The 13,242-nt window shown below is 45.0% G+C and overlaps 1 protein-coding gene across 4 annotated transcripts in view; it reads right to left on the reverse strand.

The window, feature by feature from the left end:
- The window catches only part of LOC138293669 (N-acyl-aromatic-L-amino acid amidohydrolase (carboxylate-forming)-like), a 215,106-nt gene that overhangs the window by 118,362 nt on the left and 83,502 nt on the right, over positions 1-13,242 (reverse strand). For all 4 annotated transcript variants that reach the window (XM_069232973.1, XM_069232970.1, XM_069232972.1 and 1 more), the window contains exon 4: positions 2,221-2,314. In XM_069232973.1, the coding sequence (XP_069089074.1) occupies positions 2,221-2,314 (94 nt within the window). The remainder of the gene's footprint in view (positions 1-2,220; positions 2,315-13,242) is intronic.

The following is a 13,242-nucleotide window of genomic DNA, read 5'->3' on the forward strand; positions in this document are numbered from 1 at the left end:
TCCCGCCGGAAGCGGCTTCACTTCTGGAAACCGCTGCAGGGGGGCACGGATGCCGTGGGACACCGCTGCTGCTGAACCACTGAAAGTCCCTGGAAGTCATTGGAAGCTGCTAAAGGTTGCCGCAGTTCGCAGGCTTCGCTCCTGGCTCCTCCCCTTCCGCTTCCACGTCACGTCTTGCCTCTCACTCTCCTAATGCTATGGGACACTTTCATAGACAAAAACCATAGAGGCAAGAGGCAACACACCCCTAGAAAGCTAGTAGAAGATCTGGAGCTGGTGGCTGCATGAGCTATGTGATGTGTGGGCAGCTGACGGCGGTGTAGCGACAGTTACACCACTACATTTGACTCTACTCCACTGTACAAGATTTTGCCTCATTCTATGCTAGTGTACAACAAACCCACTCTACACAGTCCACTTTCACACACTACTTTACTCTATACAGCTCCACTTTACAACACTCTACTAAACTGTATGCTACTGACCAGCACTTTACTCCTGTCTATTCTTCTTCACTCTACTATACTGTACTGTATGCCATTGTATAACACTCTATTCCACTGTGCTCTACAATATTCTAGTCTACTATATGATACTGTATGCAACTCTTTGTATGCCACTTCACCCCACTTAATGCCACTTTACTCTGACACAGTACTCTACTGTACTCCACTACTTCACTGTACGAGACTCCACTGTACGCCATTTAATGATATTGTATTCTATAACACTGTATGCCAATTTACTCAACCACACTCTACAACACTGTACAGTACAGTACACCACTGCACTCTACAAAAATCAATTAGACTGTATGCCACTGTACTCTACTGTAGTCTATATCACTTTCCAAAACTGTACAATACCCCATTAACTGTACTGTACAACAGGGTACTCCAATTTTACTAGACTGTATACTACGCCACTCTTCTCTACTGCACTCCATGCCACTATAATCTATGACATGCCACTCCACTCTGACACTTTACCTGCACTATGCCACTCCAGTGTACTCTGCTCTACTATACTTCACTCTATGACACTTTATCTCTCTCTATGCCACTGTACTATGCTCTGCTCCACTGTCCAACACTCTACTTCACTGTATGCAACTCCACTCTATGGCACTGTACTGCACTCCATGCCACTCTATGACACTTTGCTCAACTCTATGACCGTCCATTCTACTCCACTGTAGTACACTGCATGACACTTAACAACATGACATTCAACTTCTCTCTAAGATATGCCACTCCACTATATGACATGCCACTCCACTCTATGGCACTCTCCTCCACTGTACTCCACAACACTCAACTTGACAATACTCCACTCTATGACACTCTATGTCACCCTACTCCACTCTAAAACACTCTCCTCTACTCTATGGCAGTATACGACACTCTACCCTACTGTGTGATACACCATCCTGCAGTACAACTTGCTGCTCCAGACTACAACACTAAAGAGACACTGTGACACTACTCTATAGAACAATTTACTACACTGTACATTATACTACTACACCCTTCTCTACTCCACTTGATTCCAATCTACAATGCTCCAGTCAATAGACTTTACAACACTCTCCTCTCCTCCATTGTACTGTATGAGCCTCCATGTAATAACTCTCAACTTGTGACACTGGACTCCACAATTTGAAACACATTTTTAATAAAGAAAATTTAAAAAACATTGAAATTCAATACAAACAAAAGTTAAAGCTTAGTTATAGTTAGGATTACTTATTTTACCCCATACAAATCAAGTTTAAGCTAAAAGTATAGTTATCATTTTCATTTACAATTTATCCACCGCCTTCAAATTATTATAAGTAGCAGACTTCGTTGCACACTTTTTTCAGGTTGCTAACCAGACAACACTAACTATAACTCACCACTCTACCATGGACTGTGTTGGGAGAAATAATGAAATTTGAGAAATTATAAGTGTTGTTATGAATGCTGTGATTTCACATACCATAAGTGATGTAGTATGCAAGAGTATAAACAGTGCATGGAAAAGGCATGAGTTATGGTTAATGTAGGGGAGTGAGGAGCCAGACTGTGGTCGGAGATACGTGACATAGTAATTTGAAGGTGATGCGTAAATTATAAATTGAAGTTATGATTAACATTATATGCTTGCACTGTCACAACTGGTGGATTTCCATTTATGTAAAAACATTGAACAATGATGTCAGGTACATTAATAACTTACTTATCCCACAACGGACAATGGTTGTGATTCTACCGGAAGTGTCCTTGGGTGCCATGTTTAGGTAGATGTAAGTCTTCAGAAAAGGAAAGTGATTCTGTGATGATTAGAAGAAAGTTACAGAAACATTTTAGATGAGGTCACACTGTACAGAGTTTCATCAGGGTGTTATCAGACACTGGTATGAACTTAAGAAGATCTACTTACGCTGTACATGCCACATATTGAGTACATGTCTCCCCATGTATATCAATGTGGTACCTACTGATTGGATATGTGAGAAGCACAGATTTGATATGATGCAAGGTTCCTTCATCACAGACTGGATAACTCCTAACAGAGGGCGTGATTTAGATCTTGGTGGATGGAATACTCCGTCGCAAAAGTGACAATATCCCTTCCACAGTATTACGATCTCCATAAGACATAATGGATTGTAATATGGCAAAAGCGATATCCATCAAGCTTGTGATGTAGTATTCCTCTCTGCCAGGATCTAAATCAGGCCCAGAATGTGTTTAGCCCCCAAACATGTACATGGGATCCTATGAAAGAAGCCTATGAAAAGAGGTGACAGTGGCAACTCTTTGATGGCCCGGGAATGTGGTTGAGGATATGGGTGAGGCGCAAACAGCTGCGGTAGCATCTTGCACTCCTTGATGCTGCAGGATAAACAGTTGAGAAGGTTTCCACTCTTCAGCATCACCAGACAGAAGCAGGTCCTTCCAACCAGGATACAGAGGGGAAACAATGGCTTGGAGCAGTCACTGACTTCTGTGGTGCCAACATTTCCTATTTTCTATCCTTAGTGGCGCATCAGACCTAGAAGTGGACCGCTTGCACCATTTTATTACAACATGTGATTCTCAGGTTATTCGCGATTACAGGTTTGGTGACTCATTACCCTAAATTAGTGTTCCCAGCACTCCCTGAGGGTGTTCAATAGATTCGTGGGACTTTCTGACTATGCCAGATCCCACTGGCCCCAGAATATCAAGACCGTGACTGGCAGGGAAAGAAATACTGGCCCCTGAAATTAAGCCACACTGGATACTATCCTGTATCACAATTGCTCAAGGCACCTGATCTGCCGGCTGTAAGTCAGAGGTCTGCCCCCAATGAAATGTGTTTGAGGCCAGCCTGGTAGGGAGAGTTAGGAAGTTTTTCTAAACCAGTACCTACATTTCCAATTTTTTCTTCAACTGCTCCTCCATCCTCTCCCACCGCCTCCACCCTAATGCCTGCCTACAGCACCCCAGTGGCCTTTTAGACCACTTTAATAAGTATGACTGTCTGTCTGCTGCAGACTTTGTAGGTTTTTGCAGAACCCATCGACTTAATTTGGAACTGGGTTAAGTTGCTATGGAAACTAGCTGAAACTAGCTGAAAACTCAGACATGCCCCAACAAACCTGTACCAATTATTGGCTAGTATGGATTCATTTACTGCCATTAAACTGTCAGGCTGGTGGTTAGCAGAAACACTTTTGTTGGTGGTATTTATTTCAGTGCTTTACTTCATGGGATAACATTTCGTATATTTACCTTTTACATTGCCCAACAATTACTTGGGATGCTTTTAATTTGCTGACTACTCATCAACCCTAAACTCCATCCACCCATGACTCCCATCTTAAACCCAGGACATGATTCATCCCTGCCACCAAAATATACCTCACCACACCTACACTACATCCATCCCTGAACCCTAAATGCCCTTTCTAATCCCAAACTACACCCATTCCTCAACCTTAAAACCCCTTTCTTCACCTAAGTCCCACCCAGCCCTCAACACTTAAAACCCCTCACTACCCCTAAACTCCACTATCCCTGAATCCTAAGAAAGTCCTTCACCACTACTAAACACCAGTCATACCTCACCGCTTCACCTAAAGCCCATCACCATCCTAAACCCCACCCGTCCCTGAACCCTTAAAACCTCTCACTGCCCTAAACTCCACCCATCCCTGAACCCTTAAAACCTCTCACTGCCCTAAACTCCACCCATTTCTGAACCCTAAAACTCTTTCTGCCCATAAGCTCCACCCAACCCTGACCCGAAAAGCCCCTTACCACCCCTAAACTCCACCGACTCCTAAACCCTAAAAAACCCTCACCAACCCTGAACTCTACTTATCATACCAAATTAAAAATCCCTAAACACCCAACCTTGAACCATAAAACCCCCTCACAATCTCTACACTCCACCCATCCCATAACACCTCACTACCCCTAAATCCCACTCATCTGTGAACCCTAAAAGTCACCCTCTCCTCCCCTACACCATGCTTATTCCTGATCCCTAAAAACCCTCACCGCCTCCAAACACCCACTGTCCCTCAACCATAAAACCCCTTTGAATGTCTGACCTCTACTCATGCCTGACCCCTAAAAACTACCCCTCTTCACTCCAAAACAGCACCCATCCTGAAACCCAAAAAAGCCACACAAGCCCTAAGCTCCACCTATGTTTAATGTAATCACAGATTATCATTAAAATTATCTTTCCTTTCAAATGCTTCCTTTAGTTTTCGATTTATTTGTATTTCCTTAAAATTGCCTTTTCGTAAAACTGCCTTTTCTTAAAATTGTATTTCCATAAAATTGATTTTCCATGATTTGGTTTCCCTCAGTGTGGGTTCTCAGTTTTCGTTTCTCTATTAATTAACATACATCTTAACTTCCAAATCCATTGGTACTTGCTTTTAGGCACTATAAGTGTTTCATTTCCAGAGGGACTTGGACTTTCCGGTTCGTGGAGAGCATCCTTATTTCTCACTGCTCTCTCTTGCTGATGCAGGGCTTGAAAAATGAACAAATTCCCACTACAGTCACAGGTCCAATCACTTAATAAAGGCTTAGAGTAGAAGTAAATGCACATTTTAGGCAACTGTAAAGGTTTCAAACATTAAATAATAGGCATTTTATATTGTTAAATTAATTGCACTTAACCTTCAAAATTTAAGGTGGTAATGCTGGGGTACAGCGAGTCACAGGTGATGGAGCTTTGAATGTGACTGACTCCGCCCCCACCTCAACCAACATCACAGTCGTACACCTGATGTGTGACTGACTGCTACAGACCTTCTAATCTTTCATGGACTCTGTTATCTGTAACCAGATCTGGATCAGACCAGCCCATCTTTCGGAGACCCTTCTGTCATGTGACTGACCCTGAACCTACCCTATCAGCCTTTCTGAGATCCTCTTAGCTTGTGTCCTGTCAGTCTAGTTTGGGTGATCATGAAAAGTGACTGAGTCCTCTCATCACTGTGCGCCTATCACAGATGTTCTTGACATGTGATTGCTGAGCTACCAGATGGACCTATGTCACTCACCAGCTCTGGATTTCTAGGTTGCATTGTCCTTGGAAAATCAGAGGAGGAATACTACAAGAAAAAGTCAGGGAATACACCTTTGTGTAAAAAGTCTTTTACACACAAAAGTGGAGCAAAGTTCTTATTTCTTGCCACCAGGGACACTTTAAGGATATTGGAGACCCTGGGCCAAACGTATTCTGGTGGGCTGTTAGAAATGGGGTCTCTAGGCAGAGGTATAACCTTTGTCCAAGTAGGGACCACAATCATAGTCAGGGTAAGTCACTCACAATCCATATTATCCTGTGCCCATCCTCTGGTAGCTTGGCACTGAACAGTCAGGCTTAACTTAGAAGGCAATATGTAAAGTATTTGTGCAATAAATCATACAGTAACACAGTGAAAACACCACAAAAATACACCACACAAGTTTAGAAAAATAGATAATATTTATCTTAATAAAATAAGGTCAAAAACGACAAAGATTCAATAAGCACAAGTTGAAATATCACCTTTAAAAGGTTTAAAAGAGTCTCAATCCTTAGAAATAAGCAGTTGTCTCTTTGTTACACACAGTATCTGGCATGCATAAAAAATAATGACGCACGGAGACAGCAGAGAAGGAGATGCGTGAAATCGAATTTTCCGACACGGCACAGACGATGTGTTGTTTCTTTCCACACTGCAAGGGGTTTGCATCATTTTTCGGCGCACAGTCTTGGTTCCTCACTGCGGTGCGCAGATATTTTGACACCCCGGGACAATGCAGGGAAAATCCTTGACGAGCTGGAAGAAGGCACGGGTGCTGCGTCAAACCGGTAGGCGAGGCGTCGAATTTTCCATCGCAAGGCAGGCGCTGCATTGAATTTCCAATTGGGACGCACAAGGAGTTTTCTGAAGAGATTAAGGGGGTCATTGTGACCCTGGCGGTAAAATCCGCCAGGGCCAGTGGCCGCGGGAGCACCGCCAACAGGCTGGCGGTGCTCCCTTGGGCATTCTGACCGCGGCGGTACAGCCACGGTCAGAAACGGAAAACCGGCGGTGTACCGCTGGTTTTCCGCTGCCCTGGGGAATCCTCCATGGCGGCGCAGCTTGCTGCGCCGCCATGGGGATTCCGACCCCCATACCGCCATCCTGTTCCTGGCGGTTTTGGCCGCCAGGCCCAGGATTGCGGTATGGGGTGTCGTGGGGCCCCTGGGGGCCCCTGCAGTGCCCATGCCAATGGCATGGGCACTGCAGGGGCCCCCGTAACAGGGCCCCACCAAGATTTTCAGTGTCTGCCATGCAGACACTGAAAATCGCGACGGGTGCAACTGCACCCGTCGCACCCCTTCCACTCCGCCGGCTCCATTCGGAGCCGGCATCCTCATGGAAGGGTGTTTCCCGCTGGGCTGGCGGGCGGCCTTCTGGCGGGCGCCTGCCAGCCCAGCGGGAAACCCAGAATACCCGCGGCGGTCTTTTGACCGCGCAGCGGTATTCTGGCGGTTCCAGCCAGGCCGGCGGCTTCCGCCGCCGGCCGGGGTCAGAATGACCCCCTAAGTCTTTTTGACCCTGAGACTTCATAAAACAGGAGGCAACGCAATCCAAGCCCTAGGAGAGCACCTTTGTGGAAGGCCGAGTCCTTCTCAGCAAAGTCAGAGGCCAGCAGGGCAGCATGGGAAAAGCAGGGCAGCAATCCCTCTTAGCAAAGCAGCCCAGATGAGCCCTTTGGGCAGCCAGACAGCTCCTCTGACAGGGTGCAGGTGTAGGTCCAGAAGTGTTTTGTTTGGTGGGATCAGAGACCCAGTTTACATAAACCAAAATGCCTTTGAAGTGTGGGAGACCTCAAAGAGTGGTTTTGAAATGCACAAGTTCCCCTTGTCTGCCAGGGTCTCAGTAGGGGGTTTAGCAGTCCATTGTGTGAGGGCAGGCCACTGGCCTTTGAAACATAAGTGTCAGGCCCACCACCCTTCCATCCCAGGAAGGCCCATTCAATATGTAGATGAATGCAGGTGTGACTTAGTGTCCTGTGTTTGTCTGGGTGAAATGTACAAGGGAACTGTCAACCAGCCCAGACCAGAAGTGGATTGGAGACAGGCTGTAAGGCACAGTTGGTTTGAAGTGCAGAAAAATGCTCACTTTCTAAAACTGGCATTTTTAAAATAGTAATATAAAATTCAACCTCACCAATAAGCAGGATTTTCTATTACCGTTCTGGCCATACTAAACATGACCTGTTTACCCCTTTCAGATCAGAATCTACCGCTCAAAAATTATATGAGGGCAGTCTCCAATGCTAGTCTATGAAAGGAGCAGGCCTCACAGTAGTGGAAAATGCATTTAGGAGTTTTCCACTACCAGGACATATAAAACACTTATGTACATGTCCTGCTTTTTACCTGCATAGCACTCTACCCTATGGGTTACCTAGGACCTACCTTAGGGGTGACATATATGTAGAAAAAGGGGAGTTTAAGGCTTGTCAAGTACTTTTAAATGCCAGTCGAAATGGCAGTAAAACTGCACACACAGGTCTTGTAATGGCAGGCCTGACACATGGTTAAGGGGCAACTTATGTGGGTGGCACAATCAGTGCTGCAGGCCCACTAGTAGCATTTAATGTACAGGCTCTGGGCACATGTAGTGCACTCTACTACGGACTTATAAGTAAATCAAATATGCCAATTGGGGATGAACTAATGTTACCATGTTTAAGGAAGGGGACATATGCGCTTTAGCACTGGTTAGCAGTGGTAAAGTGCGCTGAGACCTAAAGCCAACAAAAACAGTGCCAGAAAAGTAGAGAGAGGCAGGCAAAAAGTTGGGGGATGACCACCCTAAGGCAGTCAGGTCTAACAGAGGCCCTGTTCAGAACAGCTTTGAATTTATGATCCAATTTCAGCCCTTCCATGGCCTCTTTGGCCAGGTCACTGACAGTGAACAATCACACACATCCACATTTTAAGTGTGTTTACATCTAATATTCAGGGATGGTGAGATAATTTTTAGGTCAAACCTAGGCAGCGCATGCGCTGTCTCTTCGAGACATGCTGTAATCACTCAATGGGCTTGCAGCCCATCCACTGCTTTTATATTTGTCCCTTTGCTTTTCCTTTAAAAATACATGCTTGCTGGTGGGTAATCATTCCTGTTTGTCCCACCTTGTGCTCAATGGTTACCTCCCACAGAGCAGTGCCTAACTACTGCTATTGTTCCGCTTTGGTGCTTATTGCTTTGTGTCCCAGACTATGTTTTTTCTTTCTTTTCTGTTGTGGCAGCTTAAAGGCATAGTAAGCCTGAACACGCATCGTCACACTGCGTACCAGATGAACGGTAACCCCCTAACAGAGAGTGCATGCTGTGCAAGGCAGCCACAAAGCTCAAATTCACACACCGTGAATTACAACCATTCACGGTCTCCCAACATGAATTGAGGTACTGTTTCTTCCCTGCTCGCGCTCCATCTCAAGTTTTAATGCTCTCCCCACCATAGCAGGCCCCGTTGGCAACAGACCCTAGTGGTTCACAAAACAAAACCACAATTAAAATCCTCACTTCCACTCATGTTATGGAGGGAAGTATGCACCGAAGTGCTCATCAGTGTTTGTTGGCGTCCACTTCAGCTCTACGCCAAGCGAGAAATAGTATTTCAGGGAGAGGCTTTTCCTCACGTACAGAGGCGTGATGAACAGAGGCAGCATCAGGTTCTTGTTTATTTAATACCCAAGAACTTCCAAGCTCTCAGCGCAGCCTACTACACCACCGACACACACACTCACAGTCCTCACCCCTCCCGCCATGTTACTTGTTCTAACTCTGGTGATCTTGAACTACCGCTCCCAGGCTGCACCACGCTGATAAATAGAAAGCCCGCACTGGAGCTCTGTTGCTGATGACGTGTGGTATTGGCATTTGGTGAGTGAGTACTTGCCAGTCCATTGCAAGGACCACAGAGCTTTCAGGGCAGTTGACTCGGTAGCTACTCAGTTCATTATACTTGTCCATCTCTTTCTTTTGAGCTGTTAACAGAAACATTGTTTAAAAACGTCACAGCCGAAAATACAGCTTTCACAAAGAACACTAATAAAGATAACTTTATAGAGGAATGCACCAGTGAGATGGATGGGCTGGATTGAGGCAGATGGGCTACTCTTACACTGAATGATGTGTCCGGCTTTTGTGGTGCTGTTTTTCTGTCTCATGTTACACCTCTCCCCCCTGCACGTTTTCACTGCTATTTCAGTGACTGGAAAAGACTCGCGCACGGTGTGAATCACAATAAACATCACCCTTTCACTTTCTTATGTGTTATGTTTTTAGAGAGACACAGCCATGCAGGCTTTGCGTACTCCTCACCACACCCGGTCTCATTCCCATGGCCCACATAAATTATGGTGTAACTGTGCTGTTCACCATTACAGAACGTTTTATCAGCAATACATTTTTTTAAAATATATCCAGCTAAATCGACTGTATTGTGCCGTAGCATTTCCGGATAATTATGGATTTGCCACATAATCCATCACACATTGCATAATCTGCAGATTTTAACAAAAACTCTTGCTTCAAACTCAAACAAATGAAAAGTTACTAAAAATTCAGCAGCACCTGTTGCTGTGCAGTGGAAGGTAATTCACAAAGTTTGACTGATCTCGTCAGTTGCTCATTGCTGTGTTTGGTTGTTTCACTGGTACAAATGAGATGAAACCTTTGTCCAGACAGTGTTGACACGAGAAAAAACAACAACAAAAAGATGAAGTCATGCTATCAGAAAATGTGCCAAATTATGCCACATAATTTGCATTTTCTTGTTTAATTTTTTGAGTGAGAAAAGTTTTTGCTCACGTGGCAGAAGGAATGAAGATTCGTGCATGGTGCTAAATGTTGTACTGCCCCATTTTTTTGATTGAGAGTAAAGGTAGGCTTTGATGGTTGTCTGTATTGTTTCTGTAGATGCTACCCTTTTCATAAAGAGTTTCATAAGTTGTTTGCCAGACTGGGGTACTGATCTAGGATGTTATCAGCACCAGTAGTTCTGCAAATGCACCTTCCTGCTAAAGTTATCTTTTGTTCCACAAACTTACTCTGATCTTATGTGTCCTGTTTCTCCACGGTGCCCCCATGGTTTAATACGCCCTTAGATCACGCAGGTTGCTTGTGGTTGTCGGCAAACACAGTGAGTGCAAGCAGGTTCACTTGTTTCTTTTGCTTTCATTTTAGGAAAAGTCACTTCCAACTCTACCATACAGGTTATGACAGGGCAATATCAGTCGTACTGACAATTGGTGCTCTTGAAATTAAGCATTCTGGTGCATTAAAAGGCAGGATAATTATCTGGCCACGATCTGAAAAATAACCCACAAACGATAAATCAGGAGAGACTGCTGCCTATTAGCTTTGCCAATGCTTGTTTTTGTTGTCTGGGATCAGTGCCTATCTACTGGTAAGTTTCTACCGGTGTGCTAAAGTGCTTGGTTTTGGAACTGTTTTCTTTTTTCTCTGCTCATGTTGAACATGTATGTTTTGTTTGCAGCTCCTCCTTGCTTGGATCTGAATGAAATCTTTAAACTTGATAACACAATCCACAAACATACACTCCACAATATGCCACATAATTCCAATTAGCATAATTTCTCTCAATGCCATGCACTTCCACCCCACATAATTCAACTCTATCCATTTCCATTTCACACCACTTAATTTGACAACAAACACATAATTCAAATGAAAAACCCAGTTACAGAATACACCACATACATCCAATCCACACTACAGAATTCCAAAATCATGCCACAAAATTCAACTGCACACCACTGAATTAAAACCACTCCATAACACAAACACCATTCCACATAATTACAGTACACTCAATACCACATAATTACTATCAACATAATTCCACTGCACACCACGCCACATTATTCCACTACACAAATGCGCTCCAAACCACACAATTCCATCGCACACAATTCCACTAACAATTCCAATACAACCCATATAATTTCACTCCCCACCACATACCTCCATCCCACTCCAAAACAAAATGCATGAGTGAAAGACTTTGGTGGTCATTTTGACACTGGCGGTAAAAACCGCCTACCGCCACGGTGACGGCCGCCAACATACCATCCCTGCGGCTACCATCCGGTTGCCATATTATGAGCACTGTCGTACTTCCGCCACAAGAAGGGCTGCAATCCGGCAGTGCTCATGGTGGTGGACGTGGTAAGCTGCTGCTGCTACCACCAGCATAGCCACGCCAGTTGAACGCCGCCAGACGTATCATGAGCTGTGATACGGCCTGGCGGTGTTCAACTGGCAGTAGCAGCGCCCCTTCCCGTTACCTGCCGGAAGACTTCCCCGGACCAGGTAAGGTGATCATCCGACAGGGGAGGGGGGGTTGTTAGAGTGTGGGGCGTGTTGTCTGTGTGTATGTCTGGAAGAATGTGTGTATGCCAGTATGTGTATGAATGCGTTTATGGATGAGTCTAAGTGAATGGGTGTATGCGAGGTGCATGTGGGTGTCTGTGTGCGTGAATGGGGGTTGGGGGCTCTGTGGATGAATCGGAGGGGGGGCTTAGTGTCTGTATGGGGGTTGGGGGTGTATCTGTATGTCGGGGTGGGGGGTTAGTGTGTGTGTATGGGTGGTGGGTGGGGGTTCTGAGTTTGGATGGAGGGTGTGGGGGAGTCAGGTGAGGGATGGGGTGGTGGAGCCACCTACCGGTGACAGGGAAGGAATTCCCTGTCCCCGGTAGGGCTAACCACCATTGATTTTCATGGCGTTGCTAACACCACGGAAAACATGGCGGTAGGCTGGCTCAAAATGCTAGGGGCGGTACTCCGTCGTCCGCCTGGCTAGGGACTCACATTCCAAGGCCCGGCAGCTCATACCGCCATGGCTGTATGAATGGTAAATTTGCAGGTTGGCTGCAGCCAACCCACCAATTTAAATGTGGCGGTATGTACCGCCAGCCTGTTGGCGGTACTACCGCCACATTTGACCGCCAGGGATATAATGAGGGCCTTTGTCATTTACAAAACCAATATCTCTAACCTTCACAAATGTGAGACTGATTACATTGCAAATGCTTGTTTAATATTGTAACACAGCAGCAGCTCACTGACATTATTGCAAATAATCTCTGTGACAATGTCCAATTTCCGAAATGTGAGGTACTGTTTTGAACTAAATTAAATTTTTTTAATGATGTTTTAGGAAACATACCTCGTTAACGCTGAACTCTTCTTATGAGTTAGAATCCATCTTTGACTTCTGCTTGACAGCAGATGTAATTACTTACACCTGGCAAGGCAGTATTTAAACAAGCACTTGCAATGCAATGGGTCTCGCCTTTGCTTGAGTTAGAGCTATTAGCGTTGTAAATTCCTAAATCAACTTTTCTTGCCACATAAATTGAAAATCAAAAGTAAAACAGTTGGCATAAGCGAGCCGATTCAAAGCCTCATTGCCACCATGAGCATGAGTGCGAAGGACAGACACAAAAGGAAAAAAAAAAGTTTGCTAGAAGTCAAACATATCGGCACTCGTGCAATTATCCATGTAACAGGCTCGATGACCAAGGCGGTAACAAAACCGCCCCAAGGAGCGACAAACATAAAAACATTTACCAAAGATAACAAAGGATTTTTGAAAGGCAAGCCCATGAACGAGAGATAGTGATGGGAGTGCAATGGGTGCGTTTAAAAGCCCACAGATAGCTTACAACAAG

The sequence above is a fragment of the Pleurodeles waltl genome, chromosome 4_2 (genome assembly GCF_031143425.1).
Source record: "Pleurodeles waltl isolate 20211129_DDA chromosome 4_2, aPleWal1.hap1.20221129, whole genome shotgun sequence".
Taxonomy (NCBI): Eukaryota; Metazoa; Chordata; class Amphibia; order Caudata; family Salamandridae; genus Pleurodeles; species Pleurodeles waltl.